This window comes from Embiotoca jacksoni, unplaced genomic scaffold, assembly GCF_022577435.1.
Source record: "Embiotoca jacksoni isolate LCO1_2020_lvr unplaced genomic scaffold, fEmbJac1.0.p SCAF_78, whole genome shotgun sequence".
NCBI lineage: Eukaryota > Metazoa > Chordata > Actinopteri > Embiotocidae > Embiotoca > Embiotoca jacksoni.
Window position 1 is genome coordinate 562,768 of NW_027185434.1, and position 25,865 is coordinate 588,632.

Consider the following 25,865-nt stretch of genomic DNA (forward strand, 5'->3'; position numbering starts at 1 on the left):
TGGATTTTTGCTACGAAGGCTGAAAAAGAAGTAGGTCAGGAGACTTTAGTATTCATGTTAATGATAAATCACACTCAGCTGGGCGGCAGGTAAAAATGGTAAAAAGTTACAACCTCAATTTTGCAGAACAAACAGAAAAGAGAAAGAACATGATGTATAGAAATCTTGAGCAGAGGAATTCATATTTATTTATTCTTTTCATTTCTGTGCCGTAACCTTGTTTTCCTTCCAGCTTCTCCCTGTTGGACTTTAATACATAAACTGTGTGTGTGTGTGTGTGTGTGTGGGGGGGGGGGGGGGGGGGGGGGAAAGAAAGCACGGGGACATTTCTTGGCTCATACTTCTGCTCTCGTGTGCAGGCCATCCTAATGAGGGCCACATTTAGGTCAGCGGTGGTTGGAGTACACCACCACCACCACCACCCCCCCCTCCACCTCCACCTCCCACCTCCACCCTCCTGAGAGGACCATAAAAACCAGCACTGTGTGGTTTGGCTGCAAAATTACAGTGATTCAACGGAAAAGAAGGAAAAAAGGGAAGATGCAGCGCTTTGTGAGTTGAAAGTAGTTTTTGCTGTGTGTGTGTGTGTGTGTGTGTGTGTGTGTGTGTGTGTGTGTGTGTGTGTGTGTGTGTGTGTGTGTGTGTGTGTGTATCACTATGATTCCTCTTCAAAGAACGGACTCTGTGAACGTACTGCCCACAATACAGGACAGAAGATTGTCATTCTGTATTGTTTTTCTTTTTGCTGCTGTTATATATATATTATATCTATATGTATATAGATCTAGGTCTATAGATCTATATGTTCATGATGAAGAGAATGAAATCAGCTGTTGAGCCCACATTCACTCTACAAGCCAGCAGAATGTGTTGAAGGTGTTTTAAAGTTTATTTCAAAGCTGCAGCTTTCTGTTATTTTAGAGAATGCTGTCTTCATGATGTGATAACCTAAATCAGCAGCAACAGTTAGAGTTCAATCTAAGAATAATTCAAACACCACGTGGAAAGACAGAAAAACAATCTTCACACAATGATGAGTCTGTTTCTGTCCTCCAGGGACTCTTTCTGTGGATTAAAGCGAATTCTCAAATCTTAACTGAACCAACCGACCAGACAGAACATCCATCTGAAGGAACCGGGTTTCTCTGCATGTTTTGTTCCATCCATGAAACCTTCTGGACTCTTCTGTTGGAAGTGTTTCGCCGATTTGCTGCAGGTTCTCACTTTTAAACCAGCCGGCTACAAATAACAGCGACAGCAGAGAGCTGGAGGTAAAACCAGGCGCAAACATGAAAAGAGACGTGTGGAAGGCTGAAGGTAAATGGGAACGGAAAGAAAAAAAGACACGGAAAAGAGTGAAAAGACCCAATTTAAAGAAAAATAAATAGCTGTGTTTATTTGTCTCTAAATGGAGAACAAACCCACACGAAGGTAAAAGGAGTAGAAACGTCCAGAGGAACGCTTCACAGATGTGATGTGGAGGCTAATTGCCCGGTAATGGAGGCAGTTGCTACGTGCTAATTTAACACACACACACACACACACACACACACACACACACACACCAACCAACCAATGGCTGCAATGCCTCAGACGTGTCACACACACAGGAGGAGTCATGTGACTCCTGAAGGAGGAGTGTCCTTCCCGTTTTATTCTCTTTCATCAACTGCTTTCTGTCACGAGCACGTGGGAAGTTTTCATGGTTGAATTCCCTTCGTGACCGGAGCTCGCTGTTCCTGGATGTCATGTTGCATCTGCAGCGTTTCCACTAATGAGACTGTGTTGTGATGAGCCGCCATGCTGGACAACAACTGCACAAACAACTCCACTAAACACACACTGAAGATGTTACAACCTCGTTTCCAACACAGTTGGGACGCTGTGTGAAATGTTAATGCAAATCAAATCTGATCAAATCACATAAACCCACATTTAATTAAAAATAGACCAAGGACAACATATCAAATGTTGAAACTGAGATTTTAGTTTTGAGTATCATTTTTAAATTTGATAGCAGCAACAAGTTTCAAAAAAAGTTTGGACTGAGGTAAGAAAAAGACTGGAAAAGTGTAACGCTCCAAAAAATACCGGTTTAACATCACACAAATAATGAATCTAATTGGAAACTCTCAGCAGTGAAGATGGGGAGAGGTTCACCACTCTGTGAAAGACTGTGGGGGAAAATAGTGCAACAATCTAAGAATAATGTTCCTCAACGTAAAACTACAAAGAATTAGTGGATTTCATCGTCTACGGTTCATAATATCATTAAAAGATTCAGAGAATCTGGAGAAATCTCTGAACACAAGGGACAAGGCTGGAAACCAATATTGGATGGTGGTGATCTTCGGGCCCTCAGGCAGCACTGCATTAAAAACACACTATTCTGGAGTGGAAATCACTGCATGGGCTCAGGAACACACGTGTATTTTCTCAAACTCACGACAGCAAGCAGTCGTTATGGAGCAGTTCATCAGGGAGGTAAGAAGCTGTCATGTTCATGTTTCAGTCTCAGCATTTCATACGTATGTCGATGATGATGAAGTGTTTCTGGTTTGTTAGGTATGTGAAGTATTTTCAATTTTTTTACCACATAACTGATTTGCATTTTATTGCAGAGTGGACTGAGCGCTCTTCTAGTTTGAAAGAAGTTACTGAAGTCTGCTGTGAGGAGATCAGAGGATTTATATCTATTCAATATGATTACAGATGATTGACTGTTAGGGGGCGGAATCTGCCGTTCACTGAGAAACGGGTCCGACGTCGTTTTAATTGTTAAAATGTGGCCAACACGTAGTCTGATCTGATTTATGTTCTCTGATGATGCTGGAAGTTGAGTCGCCTTTTGCCGTGTTCAATACTTTGGATTTTGTCAGGCAAATCGTTGCTTAGCGGCGGACAGGAGCTCCGCAATTATAAATGAATTGATTATTTGGCATATTTGTAATGTGAGGTGTTTATCTGTTCATCAGTTATAATGAACTCTGCACAAGTGTCACAGGGTAAAAAAAAAAACAGTCTCTTGAAAAGCGTTTCATTCAGTGAGAAAAACCAGATGACTGAAGAGACAAATATAAGAGTTACAGAAACTAACTAAGAAGAACAACATCCTGAGATTAGAGAAAAACGACTGCGACTCTTAGCAACATGTGGCCGAACCAACGAGGGATAATCTCACACGGCGTCACCAGAATCTACAATCCTGTGGCATCACTTGAACCTCCGACCTGAAACCTTCATCTCAACCCGTCCTGCGCCTTCAGGACCGGATAACTAATCCTGATTCTAACTTTAATCTGAAACTGTCCTTCTAATCCTGAACTAATGATGAGGAAGCAGTGAGGAGCGGTTCATCATCCTCTCTCTTTACGAGGACATGGAGAAGGCGCTCCTGAACCCTGAGCCTGCATCAGATGTATGAGAGGCTGACAGTGGATTATAACATAAAAGCCTGTGAAATGGAGCAGTGAAGGAGTTTCTTCCAAAGTAGCTTCGGCTGCTGAGAGCTGGTGAGGTGACAAATTAAAACATGTCCTCTGTGTGTTTCATGGTGATTTGGTACCTTGCTGCAAGTGCTAAACTCCCCAAAAAAAGACTAATCCCCGAAACAGACCTCCAGAGTTTGGGGAGAAGCGGCGGTGGCGGCAGGGGAGGAGAAGGGGGTTGGGGGGGTAATGTAATAACACCCATGTAATCATACAGCGTTTAATGATCTGTCCCTCTGTGTGTGTTCATACAAACACGCAAATTGTATAATAACAAACACAAACTGACATAAAAAAGTATTATGGAAAAACAAATGTCGCCTTGAAAATGTGACCACCAAAGTGCAAAATATTTGACAAAGTGAGGAATTGTTTGTAAAATTGGAACCATTAAAAATGTGTAAAATAGCTCTTCGGTGTTGCTGCAGGCCTTGTACCGGACCTGGTACCGGACCTCGTACCGGACCTCGTACCGGACCTTGGATATAAAAGTGTTTGTAGCTTCCTGCTGTTAGAAATGAGGTCAATGCAGAAGTGTCTTCAACTGCAATACCAGCGAGTGCCACTAGAGGTCGGCTCCAAAAAGCCTCCGGCTCCATAGACTCCCATTCAACTTCTCTCATCAAATCCAAAGTGAATAAAATGTGTCCATCAGTTATCTCGGTGTTGTTAGCTAAAGTCACTCCTTCTTATTAGTTTTCTGAAATAATCTCATCATGAATTAAGAAATAAGGAAAAGTAGCATCTAGAAAATGATAAAGGAACAGAGCGCGTCCAGCAGCAGGGCGACGTGATGTTTAAGGGAAGGAGGCGGGGCTTCAGAGGACGTGAATAATGGAGACACTTGGTTTTGTCAGACTTGTTAGAAGACTCTGAACGACTGTGATTACTGTTGTTGATGGAAGTTATTTATTTTCTCAGTGAACGTGATGGTTCATGTTGCACTTATTTTCATACAAACACACTGATTAATGGCTTCACTATTAAAATAATCATCAGCTTGTTCTGATAATTACACCTCCTGCTGCAGAGAGAAAAGCTACAGTTCAGGTTTAAAATAAAGATCAACTTTGTTTTTTTAATTTAAATGTATATTTACTCCATTAAAGTAAGTAGAGCTGTTGGAGAGCGACGTGCTGTAGGAGGTTTTCTGTGATGTGTTAAACTCCATTCTTTAATCTGTGGGTGGATGTTTAAAAGGCAGCAGACATTAAAGTCCCAATTGTAGATGGTTCATTTGTCGCGGTCTTATTTTAAAACCATTTCCCCGCTCACTCGGGCTCCAGTGATCCATTGTGCTTGTGCACGTGGCTAATCATGGTACTTGTTAAATATGTAACACCTCATTAACCTTCAGCTGGGACATGGCTGACAATAACACAGCTAGGCGGCGGTGATTAGCAACCAAACACACCAATCATCCCCACAGTGCATTTATGAAGCAGCATTACCTACATCTGACTCATTTTACATTACAGCCATTTATGTCCAAACATGCTCGTTACCTCATCATTTAGGACGGGCTGATGACACTATGTTTATTGGACTGTGATAAATCACTAATTTAGACTTTGAAAACTGTTAATTGCAAAGTGGGAAAAGTATTTTTCACCGTTTTAAATTAGCATTTAAAAAATATCCTCAATGTTCCTCAAGAAATCTGAGTACATGAATGATGTTACAGGATTTGTTGTTGGCATAAGTCACAGACTGTTTATAAAAGAGTTCGTAGCTTCAGGTCTGAAAAATGGTTCTGATCCAGAAGTGTCTTCAGCTGCAATACCAGCGAGTGCCACTAGAGGTCGGCTCCAAAAAGCCTCCGGCTCCATAGACTCCCATTCAACTTCTCTCTCAGGAAATAAACAGAATATTTGATTGTTGAATTCTGGACGTGCAAAATATTGAAGCAGCATTCCATGAGGGTGTTCTTTAACATCATGATTCCTTCAGTGATGCAGTCGGGACATTAAAACACGCTCCAGTTTAATACTGCGATTACAAAACAAGTTACCAACTTAATAAAACATGTAATCAACACTTGTTCATATTGAGGAGCAATTCTCTCAGAATATGAAACTTTTTGTTTGTGTGACTTCCGTTTCCATGGCAACACATAGGGTATGAATGACAACTGGAAAACAATCAGTCACATCAGTAGACTCTTGTGTAACTTATGTAATGTTTCCTACTCCAGGAAGTAGTCCGACCCTTAGCAACCACCCAGCAACGGAGAGGAGTTCTAGTCTCCAACTGAATAAATACAGAACATAGTTTGGAAACGAACACACCGAGAAGAAACTGATCAAACTGATCAAACTGATATTTCAAAGAAGAACATTTGTGTGAAAGGATAAATCTTTCCTTCCTCCTCCGTAAAGTACAGCCGGCCTTGAACCGACGCCGCGGCTCATTAATGTCTGCGTGTTCTTCACGTCCTCCACAGATGAATGGAAACCATCTTTAAGGTAGATGGACCCTGAGTCATGTCATTCAGTTGGTTATTTCTCTTTTGATAGCAGCCATGTGTCTCTGTGTATTTACAGGTCAGCTGACTGAGGGAGGAAACTACTAAAACCATCTTCAGCTTTCTTTAATGCTCGCTGGATTTACTGAACAACACAGAGTTAATAAATACAAATATATTTGTTTAGTTCTGGTCACAGGAAGTTTAAAACGCACCGGCTGAGTTATTTCTTCAGCACATACGTATGTGAACATGACGTCGTCATAGCTCGCCGCCGTTCATTGGATGGAAGGAATCATGCAGAGACACGATGGAGACAGCCGGATATCCATAAATCCCTCCAGTAACACCCACGTTAACAGTCTGATGTTACATCCTGTGTCTTATGGAGCACATCTGGTTCAGAGAATGAACCCCCCCCCCCACCCACCACCACCACCACCCCGTGTGAACACAGACTCCCGTCCAACTTCCTGTCACCGACTCCAGCTTTGATGGAGCACCGTCCCAAAATGAAAGACGCTGCTCTCCCTTCTCAGACTTGCAGCCCAATGTTCTGCTTCCATCTCTCCTCTCACCTCATTTTGTGGTCGTGATTGATCATCTGATGCTTCCTGTTCACCGAGCGACGCTGCGAAATCATTTACTGATCCGCACACTTCCATACGCACACGCTCATCACACCACATCAGACGATTCGTACACAAAATGTCTTTTCCACAAACAGCAGCGGAGCAGGAACACACGTACACGGCGGGCCGTTGAAATGAAATTGAAATGAAAGCACTATTAAGGTATCAATCTTCATCTCATCCATCGTGTGAAAGAGAGGCCGAGCGTAATTACCTCCAACTGGGTTTTGGTCTAACAAGGCCTGGCGCTCTTCTTTACCTTCTCTTTCCATTCAGCTGAACACCGGACAAACAATACCAACAGCTATCCATCTCCCACCACACCAAAGACCTTCGGGGGCTCTCCGGTTCATCCCCTAACAAAGCAGCCCAACAATGTGGTCACAGTTAGGATGTGGGACGCTGGAGAAGCAGCGAGTCATCATTTCTGGACAAAAACCTGCTAATAACACTTTTGAAAAGAGCCAGCAGCCTTTTTAAACGTGTTGAGCGCTCAGGCTGATCAGCGCTTCCTGCTGAGGGACGTTCCAGACAACGAAGTCCAAACACGGCCGGACAGGATTATCAGCCTGGAGCCGGCGAAGACGCTCCACAAATTCAGTTGCTGCCGGCTCCATGTGCTCTGCGAGTGTTTTCCATTTTCAGCAGAGTGTCTGGAGAGCAGAAGTTGGAAGCAGGAAGGACAAAAGATGTGACAGACTCGGCTCTGTCACATCTCCTTCGTCCTTCCACTCCGAACCACCGGAGGTGACGGTGAGTCACTGCAGCGTCCAGTTGCTCTCAAGATGAGGAGGGTTTTTTTTTTATTTTAAGGCGGATTTTCGAAAAAAAAAAACTGTAATTTAATTTGCAGTTTTAAGTGAGTTTCTCACGTAAACAATTGGAAAAAATTGCAAGTGGGGAAGGAAAAATATATATTTTTTTAAAGCCATCACTGAAAGAGGAATAAATGTCATCATTAATCATGCTGCACATCACAGAAATATTTCAGTTCGAATCTTTTTTAATTGTTTTAATTCTAATTGATTTATTGAAAAACCATTAGGTTTGCACTTATACAGTTGAGACCAGAAGTTTACATACACTGTGCAAAAAGACACATAACACTTTTTTTCTCACTGTCTGAAGTTAAATCAGACTAAACCTCTCCTGTTTCAGGTCCGTTAGGATTACCAAAATTATTTAACTTTTGCTAAATGTCACAATAATGAGAAAGAGAATTTCTTAGAGAATTTTATATTACTTTCTTTGAGGTCAAAAGTTTACATACACCAAAAGTACTATGTCTTTAAACAACGTGGGCAAGCCCAGATGATGATGTCATGGCTTTTGAAGCTCCTGATAGGTTAACTGACAACATGTGAGTTAATTGAAGGCATATCTGGGGATGTATTTTAAGGCCACACCTCAAACACTCTGCTTCCTTGTTTGAAATCATGGGAAAGTCAAAAGAAATCAGCCAAGAAATCAGGGAGAGAATCGTGGAGCTCCACAAGTCTGGTTCATCCTTGGGTGCAATTTCCAGATGCTTGAAGGTGCCACGTTCATCTGTGCAAACAATTATACGCAAGTATAAACATGGGAATGTCCAGCCATCACACCGCTCAGGAAGGAGACGGGCTCTGTGTCCCAGAGATGAACGTGTTTTGGTCCAACATGTGCAAATCAACCCCAGAACAAAAGCTAAAGACCTTGTGAAGATGATGGCTGAAGCTGGTAAGAAAGTGTCATTATCCACAGTAAAACAAGTCCTGCACCGACATGGGCTGAAAGGCTACTCAGCAAGAAGGAAGCCATTACTCCTAAAGAAACATAAAAAAGCCAGATTACAGTTTGCAAAAAGACACCAAGACAAAGACCTTAACTTCTGGAGACATGTCCTGTGGTCTGATGAAACTAAAGTGGAGCTGTTTGGCCATAATGACCACCGTTACATTTGGAGGAAAAAGGGGGAAGCTTGTAGACCTGAAAACACCATCCCAACTGTGAAGCATGGAGGTGGCAGCATCATGTTGTGGGGCTGTTTTGCTGCAGCAGGAACTGGAGCTCTTCATAAAATAGACGGCATCATGAAGAAAGAACATTACCTGTAAATATTAAGGCAACATCTCAGGACATCAGCCAGGAAGCTAAAACTTGGGTGCAAATGGGTCTTCCAAATGGACAATGACCCGAAGCATACTGCCAAAATAGTTAAAAAGTGGCTCGAGGACAACAAAGTCAATGTCTTGGAGTGGCCATCACAAAGCCCTGACCTGAATCCCATCGAAAATTTGTGGGCAGATCTGAAAAGGCGTGTGCGAGAGAAGCGGCCAACAAACCTGACTCAGTTCCACCAGTTCTGTCCGGAGGAATGGGCCAGAATTCCATCAGAGTACTGTAAGAAGCTGGTGGAAGGATACCCAAAACGTTTGACCCAAGTCATGCAGTTCAAAGGCAATGCTACTAAATACTAAGGAACTGGATGTAAACTTTTGACCTTGAAGAAAGTAATGAAAAATCCTCTAAAATATTCTCTTTCTCATTATTGTGACATTTAGCAAAAGTTAAATAATGTTGGTAATCCTAACGGACCTGAAACAGGAGAGGTTTAGTCTGATTTAACTTCAGACAGTGAGAAAAAAAGTGTTATGTGTCTTTTTGCACAGTGTATGTAAACTTCTGGTTTCAACTGTAGTTAATAGTTTCAGCACAGCTTCTGCTGACGACATAATTTGGAATTTAACAATTATTGCAAACTCCTGCAAATATTGCGGAATTATGTTCAAATTTGTGTTAATTATTGCGATCGCAAACGGTTAATGTGAGTTCATTATAATGTTCCACTTTTCTCCAAAGTCATTTGTTAGTTGACTCATTTTATATTTTACAGTAAACAGATAGACATACTGAGCGTTAGATATTTTCTCAGTTTTTAGTGATGATAACAGGTGTGAGGTCAGAGATGATGAGCAACAGGAAACTGATGCGGTTCGTTCTGAAAGTGACTCTTGTACATGCTGACAGCTGCCTGTTTGTGAACGTTAAGTTTAGAGATGTTGTTTTCCCCAGAAGAAGAGGAAGTGCTTGTTGTCATGGAGAACATAACGAAGAAGAGTTTCTTCATGACTGTCTCGTGTTCCGGTGTCAGTCTCCAACGTCTTCACGTCTCCATGTGTGTTTTATGAGTCATGGTGGCATCTGCTTTCAAAAAAATTTAAAATAAAATTAAAAAACTCCCACTGCTCACTATTCAAACTGAAAATTTCCTTTGAAAACAAGTCAGATCCCATTTGTGCTCCTTGAAATACCGTAAAGCCCGGCAGACCGACATGTCTATTCTAAAGAGAGCGTGATCAAAGCGCCGTGAAGCCTCTTCCTGCACGACGACCCGCCGCATCACAACAAGCTCCCGACAGATCCGGCCATGCATCTGTTAACGTCTCTCTGCCCCCCCCCCCCCACCACCTCCCTCCACCTCCCTCCACCTGCCCCCACCTCCACCTGCCTGCCTCCACCTCCCTCCACCTGCCTCCAGAAGACTTCATTGTATGGAAACTGTAAATCCTTTTATCCTCTTTGCTGGCTTCATTCACTGTGTTGAGTGACAGGAAGACACAAACCAGAAAAATAAATAGCTGTGATTGCTTTAAAAGCTTAAGTTTAAGAGCCTGAGGACGTTCTTTATCACTTTGACAGGCTATATTTAGCAGCACCGCACACGTCGTTCCTTTTGATCAGTGGGACATGATGCCGTGTAAATTTAGCTGCAATCTAAATAACTGATCAGTAAGTTTCAGCAAACAAATGTTAAAAGAAACAATTATTGACATATAAGTGAGTCAGATAAACACAAGGAGCTGCTCACACCGTCAGAACAAACCTCCACTTCAACCAAAGAATTATCAACATCTGATAAACAGATCGTTCCAGAAGGGTCGAACCATCTCCATTAATCAGTCGTATTCTCAGCCACCACTCGACCAGCTGAAAACATAGTTTTGTGTTTCTTTAAGGCAGCATAAAAGAGTTTTGAGCAAATATGTCTCAATACAATCAACAAACTAAATTATTAGCAAAACAGAATATCTGAAACAAAATGATTGCTAACAAGCGATTTCTTATAGTTTTGTTGGTTTCAGTCACAAACATGACAAACGTCACAAAATGTTTTGATTGTGAACCAGCAGTGACCATCAGTGATGTCGCCTTTTGGAGCAGGAAGTGACCATATTTGGACGAGCTGGGGGAGGAGCCAGCGCTGGATCTGAACAATATGATTGGAAACCTGACGATACTACGTCCCGCCCACCGATAGCTGTAACCTGACTGCACCACAGGCCTGTCAATCAAACAGACACGCCCCCAAAAACAGGTCTTCTTGAATCTTCTTTTCTAATGAATGAGGGATTATTTTCAGATGGACCTCCAGAAAACTAATAAGAAGGAGTGACTTTAGCTAACAACACCGAGATAACTGATGGACACATTTTATTCACTTTGGATTTGATGAGAGAAGTTGAATGGGAGTCTATGGAGCCGGAGGCTTTTTGGAGCCGACCTCTAGTGGCACTCGCTGGTATTGCAGCTGAAGACACTTCTGGATCAGAACCATTTTACAGACCTGAAGCTACGAACACTTTTATATCCAGAGGTTGTTAATCAGACCTCTGTGGTGTCGAGTTAAAACCTTTTGATGGAACTTGAGTTGGACATAATAGACGCTGAGGAAGAAGAGGAGAGTTCCTATTGGTGGGTTTGACCTCACACCTTCTGTAAACACCAGACAGGACAGGACTGTCTGCTGAGCTACACGGAGGTCAGTTAACATTTTATTACTCTTTTATGCTTCATTAAAACAAACTAACTTCATACCCAACTGGCTGAATATTCCAGCGTTGGCTGCGATAAAAGTTGCAGCATGTGTGTGCGTGTGCGTGTGCGTGTGTGCGTGTGTGTGTGTGTGTGTGTGCGTGTGTGTGTGTGCGTGTGTGCGCGTGTGTGTGTGTGTGTGTGTGTGTCTGTGTGTGTGTGTGTGTGTGTGTGTGTGTGTCTGTGTGTGTGTGTGTGTGTGTGTGTCTGTGCGCGTGTGCGCGTGTGTGTGTGTGTGTGTGTGTGTGCGTGTGCGTGTGCGCGCACAGCTTGAGACTTCAAGTTGAAAAGTAAACCGTCTCAGGGAGATGCTTTGCCAATTTATTGCTCAACAATAGTGATATGGGGAAGGAAGCAGATGCATGCTGGGAATGAGCGGTTGCAGCATTAACATCTCATCGTCAATCATGTTTCAGCACAGCTGTGTGTTCAGCAGCTGGAAGGACTGAGGGTCGATTCCATTTCAGTTCATTTCCTGCAGTACGTCTGTCCCATACAAACATAAGAGCTGTTTGTCTGTCTTACTGTAGTTCCGGTTCCATTCAATGTTCTCATCACACTGAAGAAAAATCAGTAGAAACATAGAAGTATTTGTAAATCATCATCTGCAGGATCTTCATCATCTAATTTGCATCTTTCATGCTAAGAGGTCTCTGCTGTCAATCAAAGCGTGCGTGTCAGTTCCCTTTGATCTTCTGTCAGTTTGTTTGTTGGTGGCACACTTTTTCCCTAAAAATAAATTTTAATTGTGAAGGACATTTTGATTTGTTAAACGAGCAGCATTAACAGTGTTTCTGTTACATTGAGGTGAACATGGTGGTTTAGGTCCTAAATAACATCCACGGTTGGTGCTTTAAACTGAACCACCAAGAAATGTATTGATTCATTATTTCATGGTCAGTTGTGATTGTCGTCTCCACCAACAGTTCTTCTCTTCTATCTCTATGCTGTCCTTTTCTCTCTCTGCTCTCCTCTCACCCCAACCGGTCGAGGCAGATGCTCCGCCCACCTCTGAGCCTGGTTCTGTTAACAGATGCTCCTCCCACCTCTGAGCCCGGTTCTGTTAACAGATGCTCCTCCCACCTCTGATCCTGGTTCTGTTAACAGATGCTCCGCCCACCTCTGATCCTGGTTCTGTTAACAGATGCTCCTCCCACCTCTGATCCTGGTTCTGTTAACAGATGCTCCGCCCACCTCTGATCCTGGTTCTGTTAACAGAAGCTCCGCCCACCTCTGATCCTGGTTCTGTTGGAGGTTTCTTCCTGTTAAAAGGAGTTTTTCTTCCCTCTGTTGGATGTTTTTCTCCCTTAAAGAGGAGTTTTTTTCCTCCTAGTTTATGTGGGAATTGTAGAATTGTTGAATTGTTGGTTTCTCTGTATAATATTGTAAAGTTCTGCTGTAAAGACTTTAATGTGTTAAGTGCCATGAAATAACCTGTGTTGTGATTTGGTGCTATATAAATAAAGTTTAATTGAAATGAATTGAAAACTGCCGGGTTGAGTTTTTTCAGACTGATCTGTGGTGTTGGAGCTCGAAAGCCATTTTTTCACCAAATGATTAACGCTTATTATCTTTCTGAAAGTGCACTAAGTGCTTTTTTGTTTTTTACAAAACAACAGTTGTTGTTGTGCTTCCTAACTAGCCGTTAGCAATTTGCAGGTTTCCGATCAGATCCACCGCTGGCTCCTCCCACAGCTCGTCCAAATATGGTCACTTCCTGCTCCAAACCGCTCCGAACTAGCAAAGATGGTGACGGACAGAATCTGAACTGGAGGATTCATAACGTTCACAAACCAACGATGACATCACTGATGGAGGATGACATCACTGATGGTTGATACTTGGTATGAACACATCCAACCTGTTGACATGGGGCGAGTTAGAAACGCCAGGACCCTCACACAGGCGGAGGAGCCATGTTGATGTTTTTTAATATTCTCCAAAGTTTGTCTTCTCCACAGAAACTAGGTTTGGTTGTTTTGGCCTCAACAGTCTTTATCTACTGAATTTTGGGACATTTGTTCGGTGAAAACTTCCAGCCTGGAGCTTCAAGGGTTGAAGGTATAATTCAGCGATTCCCTCCTGATATTCAAATCGACGGAAACAAAACCCGGCCGGCAGCAGAGGATGTAAGATGCGGAGGTATTTCTTCCTGCCTCTTCAGAGAAGCTCTACTCTTGGAGAGGGAGGCAAACCCATGAAGACTGTGTGGCTAGCAAACATTACAAACTCGTGGAAATAACACACAGATGAATTTATGTTCCACAGCTCCCAGCATGCATCACTGCCTTCCCCTCCATCCTCTCTACTTACTCCCTGAAGTCATTCCTAAGACGGAGAACTTCAGTGCAGACGTGTTGCTCAACATACCTTCAGCATGCATTTTAAATTGGGTAAAATAACACTCACTCTAATGTACTTTTTACTGCAGAGTTGCAACTGCTTCACAATAAAATATAAAATCCTGACATTTCCTGCAGCGGTATCAGATACTCTCATACAGAGTGAACAGTTACACACCAATCAATTATCTGCAGTGTTATTCAACCAAAAGCAAGAATCCTTTTTATGAGATTGTGCAGTGAAGAGTTGCTGGCCACCTTTTAAAATTCTTCCTCTTCAATTGCTGTCGAAGATCCTTTAAAATGTTAAACCCACCAGAAAATCAAAGCGTCCACTCTCCAGGACACGAGCAGCCAATGAATTTACATTTCTATAACAGTCCTGTGCTTTGAAAACGCTGCAGACTTATTCACACACACACACACACACACACACACACACACACACACACACACACACAGACACACACACACACACACACCAACATCAAGACTGACAGCAGGGACTTACGTGCAGAAACAGCCGTGTCACTTTTCTTTGAGTTGAGAACTTGAACATCGGAACAATATGTGGAGTTGTGGGAGTGAAGAGAAGCCGACATGTTCACAGAGGAAACATCCTCGTGACCCTGCAGCCTGACCTCGGACACGACGGGGTAACTACACTTTCATGATTTAGAACATACAAAAACAAAAAACAATAAATAAATGAATATTACGATTCAGAAGTAATTGTAGCTCCTCAGTCAAACTCAAGCAGGTCGGTGAAATTCAACGTCTTTTTTCTGAAATCGTCTCGTTCCACTGAAGCAGCATTTAGGTGGATTTGATCCATTTATCAGAGGCTCGTTCCATCAACATCCATTAGAACACTGTTCAACAATAATATATTCATAATAATAATCAAGATTGTGACGGTGAGAAACATCAGAACTACGTGTCAGAAGAAGTCAGATTGTTATTCTGAGAAAAAGAAGGACTTTTAGCATCTAATCATGGCTGGACCGACAATTTCTAAAGGGGGTGGGGCATAGAGCTCAAAAACACTTCCTGGAAACCGGATCCATTATTTCCAAAGCCAGATCAGGGAGAACGAAAGTGAGCACAAAAATCAGAAGATCACAACATGAAGCTTTTTACACAGAGCTCCATCAGAGGTTCAGAAATCACTAAATCTTTCAGTGATTACATTTTATACAGTTTCATTTAGGAAACTGTGGTTAACTGCTGCTTTATGTTGTCGAGTTCAATCTCTGAACTGGATTTTATTCTGCATTAAACAAAAATCCATTTGACAGTAAAGTTGACTGTGATGACTTCTGGCCAACGACGTCACATTTCTTCTGTGAACATGAAACTGCAGAAAATGTTGGACATCAGTCAGCTGATTCTCCTGAACACTGAAGGAGCCCAGCGTGTCAGAAATCAGCCTTTTCCCTGGACATTGCGTAGGAGGCCTCGGCTCTCCTACATGGACTCATAAAATCCACTCAGCTTCATCTGACACCTAAAGTACCTTGAAACGTCCCTGAGAAATGTTTAAAAGGAGAACGACAGGCTAACAGTCATAGGAAAAACTTTTCTGAGGCCGTTATGTAAAAGCTATCAATCAATTAGGCCTCCGGTTCCTTAGTGTGAAACAATCCAATAAAAATACTGTCAGCTGTCCGATGGAGTTTGAGTCTTTATGGGCTGGACTCCGGCCCGGAGAACACAATGAAAATGATGCTGGATGGACTGGCGACATATTTAAACCACAGACTGATCGATACTGATCCACTTATCTGATGGAAGACTTCCTTTCTGCCTTTTAATTTGCAGTGTTTCATCCTTCTGAGCATCATCGCTGTGACCGTGTGATGTGAATGCAAAAAGCTCCTGTGAACAAACCCTCAGCGAGCCACCCGCCGTCCATCCATGTGTGCGCCTCCTAATCTTGCCAGGGTGAATGTCACAGCCATCTCCAGCGCTGGCGAGGTGAGAGATAATCTAATCACGAGGCAGACAGAAAGTAGAGATACAGAGAGGACGGCGAGATAAAAAAGAAGCGAGGCGGAGGAGAAACAGAGTCTCTGACCTCCAATAACTGAAGGACGAGTCGGAGCGACGACAACGAACAGGGATGACGGATCCTCCGACAGCGAGCTGCTGCTGGAGGAGAAACAGAAGGAGGAGGGAGGAGGAGAGCAGACCATGATGTCCTCTTAATGAGGAGGTCACAGCTTACAGGTGATTTTCATTCTGCACCTGCAATTAGTAAGAAACTCTGAATTAGGTTACAGCTATCGGTGGGCGGGACGTAGTATCGTCAGGTCTCCAATCAGATCGGTCAGATCCACCTCTGGCTCCTCCCCCAGCTCGTCCAAATATGGTCACTTCCTGCTCCAAACCGCTCCGAACTAACAAGATGGTGACGGACAGAATCTGAACTGGAGGATTCATAACGTTCACAAACCAACGATGACATCACTGCTGGTTGATGACATCACTGCTGGTTGATGACGTCACTGCTGGTTGATGGTTGGACTTAACGCTGTTGTGAAACTGTCAAAAACATTTTCACCGTGTAAAAGTGTCTTTAGAAATGTTTTTTGGTTGGTTCCCCCCCGACTGGTCTCTCCTGGACCGACACTAACCCTTCTCAGTTCCTCTGATTCTACCGAAGGGTGCAGGGCGAGCATCGATATCCAGACGTCTGCATGCCGGTGAGCACCGGGACTCCGGTGTGGAGATGAATGAATCATTGTGTTCTGCTATGTTTCTCAGCAGGGCTCCGCTCTCCTGTTATCGTCAGCATTACGATGCATGAAAGGCAGTCGGACGCCTCCAGTGATCACCATCAATTATAAAGTGCCCTTCTGGAGAGCAGGCGTGAACCGTCAGCCAGCCATCAACAGGAAGATGAGCTGAAACAGGCCTGATATACCGCTGGAGTTAGGAGCTTTCAGGTTTCACTTTAAACCCTCAGCTCCATCATTTCACGGTCAGACCGGCAATTACAAAACAGGACTGAAAAGCAGAAGAGAAAAACTAAATTTCTCTCCAAAAAAAGCCTCAGTTGTAAGAGCGGGTCAGCTGGCTTCATCAGGGCCGTCTGAGGACGGCACTCATCTGCTTTACAATATAAAACAGATTCTGATTGGACAGACAGCACATATCTAAAGTCCTGATGGAGCAGGCCGAACAGAGTCAACGTGGAAAAGATTCAGATAACTCCCAAAAATATGATACTGCACAACACAACAAGGAAACAGGAAACATCTGAGTGGTTTTACATGGAACTAAACAATCCTTGTGTAACTCCCTTATACAACATGTTTCACAGGAGGTTACATAACATCCATATTAATAACTGATGACCTGTAAACTCAAACACGGAGACTACTTATCGATGGAGTTGTTGCCTAAAAAAAGTCTCAACAGCAGGTTGGAAACACTCAAACCGAAGCTTCAAAAAGGCAAACTCATACCGAATATACAAACTGGCTGGTGAAAGTCGTTACCTTGACAACGGCAGGGCAACAAACCTCAATACAACCAGAATATCCGAAGCAACAACAACAGAAAACTATCAAATTCACCCCATCTTATTATTATTTTGTCTTTATTAAATCATCATAGTGGCAACATGACAGGACATGAAGGGGTCGGACTTGAACCAGCAACCGACTGATGATCTGCTCCAAATCCCCTCAAGCAGAATAGCCCCGTAACACCAGGATGTTCTACTACATCTGCAGTCTGCAGGCCAGTATGCTGCTCTGGCTGTTCTGACCTACAATCCTTTGCAGCGGAAGATACGTCACCTCGACTGACCCGGCAAGACAGTTGGTGGCGCTAAAGCTCCGCCCACAAAACGTAGAAATTGCATCATTTTTCTTTTTACTTCAAGTCATAAATCTCAGAAAAAGGCATTAATGTGACCAGATCCATATCGTGAAAAACAAATATTGTGTTCATTCTGTCATGTATTGGTGTTCTTTCATGTTGAAATATATTTGCATGGCTTGCATCTTCAACAGTAGTTTAACTTTAAGCTGATTCCACTGATTCCAGCTTACCGGTTCGTCCTCTCAGGTTCTGACAGCTGTTTGCTGACTGCACGGCGGGTCTGAGTTGTGTTCTTGGCGTCGGGATTTGCAAGATATGAAGGCGCTGTCAGGATTACATTACGATTTCATGGTAATGCTGCTCCACCGAGCCGTTCGTCTCCTGCGCTCCACCTGATGGAGGTTTTTAAGGACATCTCTACAAACTAAGCCTGGTGTTGTGCTGGTCGGGTTGGTGATCACTTTGGAAAATGCTGTGCTAAGTTCAAACTGCCTGTTCTGCTGTGGACTCATCATGTTTCCAAAGGGCACGCAGCGTTGAATGTGATCATCTGGCTCCCTTTATGTGTACAGTCCATCCAGAAAGTATTCACAGCGCTTCACTTTTTACACATTTTGTTATGTTACAGCCTTATTCCAAAATGGATTAAATTCATTTTTTTCCTCAAAATTCTACACACAATATCCCATAATGACAAAGTGAAAATAGTTTGTTTAAAATTTTTGCAAATCTATTAAAAATAAAGAACTAAAATATAACATGTACATAAGTATTCACAGCCTTTGCTCAATACTTTGTTGAAGCACCTTTGGCAGAAATTACAGCCTCAAGTCTTTTTGAGTATGATGCTACAAGCTTGGCTCCTATTCTTGGGCAGTTTCTCCCGTTCTTCTTTGCAGGACCTCTCAAGCTCCATCAGGTTGGATGGGGAGCGTCGGTGCTCAGACATCTTCAGATCTCTCCAGAGATGTTCAATCTGGTTCAAGTCTGGGCTCTGCCTGGGACACTCAAAGACATTCACAGAGTTGTCCCGAAGACACTCCTTTGTTATCTTGGCTGTGTGCTTCGGGTCGTTGTCCTGTTGGAAGATGAACCTTTGCCCCAGTCTGAGGTCCAGAGCGCTCTGGAGAAGGTTTTCATCAAGGATGTCTCTGTACATTGCTGCATTCATCTTTCCCTCCATCCTGACTAGTCTCCCAGTTCCTGCTGCTGAAAAACATCCCCACAGCATGATGCTGCCACCACCAGGCTTCACTGTAGAGATGGTGTTGGCCAGGTGATGAGCGGTGCCTGGTTTCCTCCAAACATGACGCTTGGCATTCAGGCCAAAGAGTTCAATCTTTGTTTCATCAGACCAGAGAATTTAGTTTCTCATGGTCTGACAGTCCTTCAGGTGTCTTTTGGTAAACTCCAGGTGGGCTGTCATGAGCCTTTTACTGAGGAGTGTCTTCCGTCTGGCCACTCTACCATACAGGCCTGCTTGGTGGAGTGCTGCAGAGATGGTTGTCCTTCTGGAAGGTTCTCCTCTTTTCACAGAGCAACGTTGGAGCTCTGTCAGAGTGACCATCGGGTTCTTGGTCACATCCCTGACTGAGGCCCTTCTCCCCCGATCGCTCAGTTTGGCCGGGTGGCCGACTCCAGGAAGAGTCCTGGTGGTTCAAACTTCTTCCATTTACAGATGATGGAGGCCACTGTGCTCATTGGGACCTTCAATGCTGCAGAAATGTTTCTGTACCCTTCCCCAGATCTGTGCCTCCATACAATCCTGTCTCAGAGGTCTACAGATGATTCCTTGGACTTCATGTCTTGGTTTGTGCTCTGACATGTCAACTGTGGGACCTTATATAGACGGTGTGTGTCTTTCCAAATCATGTCCAATCAACTGAATTTACCAGGTGGACTCCAATCAAGTTGTAGAAACATCTCATGATGATCAGTGGAAACAGGAAGCATCTGAGCTCAATTTTGAGTGTAATGGCAAAGGCTGTGAATACTTATGTACATGTGATTTTTTTCGTTTTTGATTTTTAATAAATTTGCAAAAATTTCAAAAAAATGTATTTCACATTGTCGTTATGGGGTATTGTGTGTAGAATTTTGAGGGAAAAAAATGAATTTAATCCATTTTGGAATAAGGCTGTAATATAGCAATGTGGAAAAAGTGAAGCGCTGTGAATACTTTCCGGATACACTGTATGTAGAGCTGCTGGTGGTGGTGGTGGTGGGGCAGTAAAATAGCCTCTGTATCAATAATCACAGAAGACCAACTGTCCTTCATTCAGCCACAAAACCAGACAAGCTTTAAATAAAACCAGTTCAAACCAGAGACGTCTAACAGATGAAGTCATGATGTGTTCAGACATGTTCAGACAGGTGTTCAGGCACGTGTTCAGACAGATGTTCAGACAGGTGTTCAGACACGTGTTCAGACAGATGTTCAGACATGTTCAGACATGTTCAGACATGTTCAGACACGTGTTCAGACATCAGTATTGATCCCTGCTTTAGATTTTTGCCCCCAAAGTCACAACTTTACACTTCAGCTCCTCCCTCTGCTGCTGAATGTAAAAACCGCTGCAGGCTGTTACCATAACAACCAGGTATACAGGCCTGATCACAAACAGGTAAACCATTGGCTGAAGTTGTGTTGTGATGGTGTGTGTGTGTGAAGGTCGGTGAAAGGCTGATGAGGTGTCTGACCTGCGTGGCGGTCTCGGCGTCCCTCCTGGTCCGACCCTGAGAGATCCACCGGGCTGTCACCGTCCGTCCTCCGCGCAGCCCTGAAGGACACCAAGCAGGAGGACATTAATATGATGTGTTTACAGACACACGGTCAAACTGCTTCAGGGTGTCGTGACACAATGTTATTGAGAGAAAACAAATGAAATACTCATGAAAGCTTCAGGAGTGTTCAGTAACATGGCAGCTGTTTGGATGTGAGCTGTCCGTGTTTTACAGCGCAGCCGTGACGACACATCAGAGATTAATTTCAGTCATTTTATTTTAATATTTGGCTTGTGGAGCTTCAGGGAGAAGGAACAGCATCATAACATCACAGTGAAAGGACACATGTCTTCTGACTGAGGCAGTGATTAACTGAAGGCTGGATGAGATGCAGGAGGACCGGTCCGGTCCGGTCCGGTTCAGTTCAGCAGCTCATTGTATGTTCAATATTCCAGCAGCACGTCTCTGACTGAATGACCAATCACAATCAGGTGCTGATTAGTTCATACAAAACTGAAGTCAGTTTGAAAACCAAACTCCTGCAGGTGAAGGAGTTTATTTCTGTAGAACATTTCAACAAGAAGGAAATTCAAAGTGCTTCACAAAAAAACATTAAAAGCATCAAAACATCAAGCAAAAGAAAAGGACATTTAAACACAATAAAGAACAGTGATTAAAACAGTAAGCAAGCTAAAAAATAGGATAAAAAATAAAAGTGAAGTTTAAGACATAAAATAAAGTAGTAAAATACAGTAATGCAAGAAATGTATCAATATCCTGAAATCTGGTTGAGTGAAAGACAGCAAACAGAAACTCCTGCAGGTCCTTTACACAACGATTAGACTCATGAAGACATATCCTGATGTGTTCTTCTCCACAAATATAGAAGGACACTTTGACTGGTTCCTAAACGATAGTTATTAATATAAATGTTAAAAATACATTTTAACAAAAAGAAAATAAGATTACACAGGACTTTTGGTTTTAATGTAGTTTAGAGAAGTATAAACCTGGAGCTCCAATTTAATATGTGGCTACATGAGACAAGAAAAAGTAATTTTAAAAAGTCCCACTTAGCAGACGGACAAACGTTTGAAGCCAGAGGAGTTTTTCTCTTCTTTGGAAATGTTTGTGTCTTTTCTGTAGTTGGTAAAAGCTCCATGATGCTCCTCAGCTCATCTGCTGCTGCAGAGCAGGAAGCCAGCGGCAGCGTGGAGTCTCTGAACAGCTGCAGACACGACGACCTCAGAGGCTCCAGAAAACCAAAGCAGCACAGGTACAGATGATCAGGGATGTTCATCTATTAACTGCCATTAATAATTTAATCCACTGGAAGTATATTAATCACTCAAGTCCAAACTTTCTGTTTGAAAAAATAAAACATCCCCAAATGTAATTATTAATAGCACCATTATAAGCCCATTATGAACAACCTTATTCTCTATGGATGAGGGGCAGCTGGGAGAACTTTGAATTATAATAACTGTCTCTGTTATCTTCACCACGGTGGGATTGTGGAATGAAAAGCAGGAAATAATAATAACGATAATACTGAACCTGTTCTCAACATTATGGACTGAAAGTCTGATGCAAAAGAAATGCAGCTTTTCCGCCTGCTGGCAGGTGATCTGACGTTAAACCTCCGGGATGCTGATGATATGAAATGAGGCAGAAGATGATGAAGTGAATCACTGATAACACCAACAGGAGCGTCGCCTGAGACACAATGATCTGAACTGCTCTCATGTATCGCAGCATTAGAAATGTTAATATCTATCTGGTTTTTATAAATGTGAGAGAAGCTCAGGTCTATGGTTCCTTTATAAAAACACCGATCTGCCCCCCCGCTGATAGAAGCAGCTCCATCTTCATAAAAGCTGATTAAAAACTGAAAGTAAAGAATGGCACCATCATTGGAAAACTATTATTTTTCTTGGTTCTGATCCGAGTCGATGCACCAGAGCGGATCTCTACAGGATGACTACATTAGCTCGGATGAATCATGAAGCTCACTTCAATTTGACAAAAAGTCTTCTCTGGACGTTGAATGTGAAAGAGAGCGATTCATACACGTCGGGCTGGGCCGGATACGCGTTCCATCACGGATAGCGTTACGTCGTCACTGTTATAATCTACCAGAACCCAGCACACAGACGGCTTTTTTAGAAGTTTCATTTCAACTGTGGGGAACATTAAGCTGATCTAATCTGGAAGACAGAACAAGGTGCAACATAAAGCTGCAGTGTAATGGACTTTTAAAGACTTCAGTCTGCAGTCTATCAAGCACTGAATCAAGCACGCTCACGGCAGCACACGGTCGGCCACCCACAGCAGACGGAAGCACAACATGGTTTAGTGTTAATCTCCATATCCGTGTTTATCAAATGAATAACAGAAAAAGGTTTTAAAACCAGGATCCACCTAGAAAACATCCTGGAAATGAGATGAACTAACTGAGTTTACTTTCCTAAAGACAGTCAAGACAATTAAAGCTCAAACATGGTTAATACCAACACAAGCAGCATGTTTCGTATTTCTTAATTATGACCAATTATGGATCAAAAAGGCTTTTTGTGACCGCTGGTAATGTGCTGTGATGTCACCGCGGACCTGAAACTGGACCAGAGAAACATCAGCTTTGTATCAAACTCTGTAAACGGTCAACAGAGACCCTTGAAATGCTTCAGAAAGTTCTGATGACATCACGTTTCAAGAGGGGCGGGGCTTCAGGGTCCAAGACCGAAGAAGGCGCATCAGGTCAGGAGACACCAGCTGGGTTTTCTTTGTGTAAGAGTGAGTAGGAGTGAGTCGGAGGCTGTAAGAGTGTGTAGGAGTGAGTAGGAGTGTGTGGGAGGGTGTAGGAGTGAGTAAGAGGGTGTAGGAGTGTGTAGGAGTGTGTAGGAGGGTGTAGGAGTGTGTAGGAGGGTGTAGGAGTGTGTGGGAGTGAGTAGGAGTGTGTGGGAGGGTGTAGGAGTAGGAGTGAGTAGGAGTGAGTAAGAGGGTGTAGGAGGGAGTAGGAGGGTGTAGGAGTGAGTAAGAGGGTGTAGGAGTGTGTAGGAGGGTGTAGGAGTGTGTAGGAGGGTGTAGGAGTGTGTGGGAGGGTGTAGGAGTAGGAGTGAGTAGGAGTGAGTAAGAGGGTGTAGGAGTGTGTAGGAGGGTGTAGGAGTGTGTAGGAGGGTGTAGGAGTGTGTGGGAGTGAGTAGGAGTGTGTGGGAGGGTGTAGGAGTAGGAGTGAGTAGGAGTGAGTAAGAGGGTGTAGGAGTGTGTAGGAGTGTGTAGGAGTGTGTGGGAGGGTGTAGGAGTAGGAGTGAGTAGGAGTGAGTAAGAGGGTGTAGGAGTGTGTGGGAGTGAGTAGGAGTGTGTGGGAGGGTGTAGGAGTGAGTAAGAGGGTGTAGGAGTGTGTAGGAGTGAGTAGGAGTGTGTGGGAGGGTCTAGGAGTGAGTAGGAGGGAGTAGGAGGGTGTAGGAGTGAGTAAGAGGGTGTAGGAGTGTGTAGGAGGGTGTAGGAGTGAGTAAGAGGGTGTAGGAGTGTGTAAGAGGGTGTAGGAGTGTGTAGGAGGGTGTAGGAGTGTGTGGGAGTGAGTAGGAGTGTGTGGGAGGGTGTAGGAGTGTGTAGGAGGGTGTAGGAGTGAGTAAGAGGGTGTAGGAGTGTGTAAGAGGGTGTAGGAGTGAGTAAGAGGGTGTAGGAGTGAGTAAGAGGGTGTAGGAGTGTGTAGGAGTGTGTAGGAGGGTGTAGGAGTGTGTAGGAGGGTGTAGGAGTGAGTAAGAGGGTGTAGGAGTGTGTAAGAGGGTGTAGGAGTGTGTAGGAGGGTGTAGGAGTGTGTGGGAGTGAGTAGGAGTGTGTGGGAGGGTGTAGGAGTAGGAGTGAGTAGGAGTGAGTAAGAGGGTGTAGGAGTGAGTAAGAGGGTGTAGGAGTGTGTAGGAGTGTGTAGGAGGGTGTAGGAGTGAGTAGGAGGGTGTAGGAGGGTGTAGGAGTGAGTAAGAGGGTGTAGGAGTGTGTAGGAGTGTGTAGGAGGGTGTAGGAGTGTGTAGGAGGGTGTAGGAGTGTGTGGGAGTGAGTAGGAGTGTGTGGGAGGGTGTAGGAGTGAGTCGGAGGCTGTAAGAGTGTGTAGGAGTGAGTAGGAGTGTGTGGGAGGGTCTAAGAGTGAGTAGGAGGGTGTAGGAGGGAGTAGGAGGGTGTAGGAGTGAGTAAGAGGGTGTAGGAGTGTGTAGGAGTGTGTAGGAGGGTGTAGGAGTGTGTAGGAGGGTGTAGGAGTGAGTAAGAGGGTGTAGGAGTGTGTAAGAGGGTGTAGGAGTGTGTAGGAGGGTGTAGGAGTGTGTGGGAGTGAGTAGGAGTGTGTGGGAGGGTGTAGGAGTAGGAGTGAGTAGGAGTGAGTAAGAGGGTGTAGGAGTGAGTAAGAGGGTGTAGGAGGGTGTAGGAGGGTAACATTTCTGTGACATTTGAGGATTTCAGAAAAAGGGGAAGAAAAACAATGAGTTGAGCAGTGGAGGGGAACATTCTGTTTTCTCTGCAGGGACACGTTCATGGTGAAGTTTGACGTCCTCATTCAAACCATCAGAACGCGATGTTCAGGTGACCAATCAGATGTCTGGGTTGTTTGATGTTCAGGTGACCAATCAGATGTCTGGGTTGTTTGATGTTCAGGTGACCAATCAGATGTCTGGGTTGTTTGATGGTAAATAACAGCGTCTCCTGTGTCTTTCTGTTCACATTCTGCACATTGTGGTTGTTTCGAGTGCAGCGCTGCATGAATACTACGATTTAATTGAAATTCAACATTTGAAAATGTACTTGAGCTCCACTCTACCCCCCCGCCCCCACCCTGAGCCCCCACCTCTGCATACAGGCCAGAGAATAAGGATGCCCAGTCATTCCACTTGAGTTTATATGGAAAACGATGGTTGCTGCAGCGTTCCCCCGGAGCACATTAAAGTAGTGATAGCAGAGACACCGTATTGATCCGAGATGGAAAAAGGAGCTTTGTTCAGAGAGCTTTTCACACACTGCTGCTGCTGCTTGTTTTTGACCTGTAGTGAAGGAAACTTCATGTGAATCTCAGAACAAACTCCTGACGAGCTCACAGCCTTTTTCACTTCTGTTTCCAGCTTTGAACTCATCAGAACATTTTCACATCTCACTCAGTCTTCGGTTCCATTTTTCGAACCGGGTCAGGAGACAGAAAACACAAAACATCTGTATTCAATATTCAAAACCAACAAGTGACACATCGGTCTGCAGCGTCCATCGTCCACTCTGCAGAACGCATTAAGGCCGGCTAATAGCTGGAGCAGAGGCATTAGAGGTTGGAGGGGATGAGGCTCTCCATTACCCCCCCCCACCCCCCCGAATGATGGACGGAGGCTCGATGAGGCTGCAGGGCGCTTAATAAACACCAACCTCGGAGTTAACAAATCACTGCTGCTCTCTGCTCCTCTCCTCCTCCACAGACTCTCCGCTGAAACTCTCCAATCACAGAACAGCTGCGAGTGTCCGTCATGTCTGAGCTCGGAGAGAGCAGAGAGATGGATGGGTG

At 43.8% G+C, this 25,865-nt stretch overlaps 1 protein-coding gene across 1 annotated transcript in view; it reads right to left on the bottom strand.

Moving 5' to 3' along the window:
• adam19a (ADAM metallopeptidase domain 19a) overlaps positions 1-25,865 on the bottom strand; it is a 100,021-nt gene that overhangs the window by 65,001 nt on the left and 9,155 nt on the right. Inside the window, exon 2 of the mRNA XM_069177879.1 lies at positions 20,309-20,388. Coding sequence (XP_069033980.1) covers positions 20,309-20,388 — 80 coding nt within the window. The remainder of the gene's footprint in view (positions 1-20,308; positions 20,389-25,865) is intronic.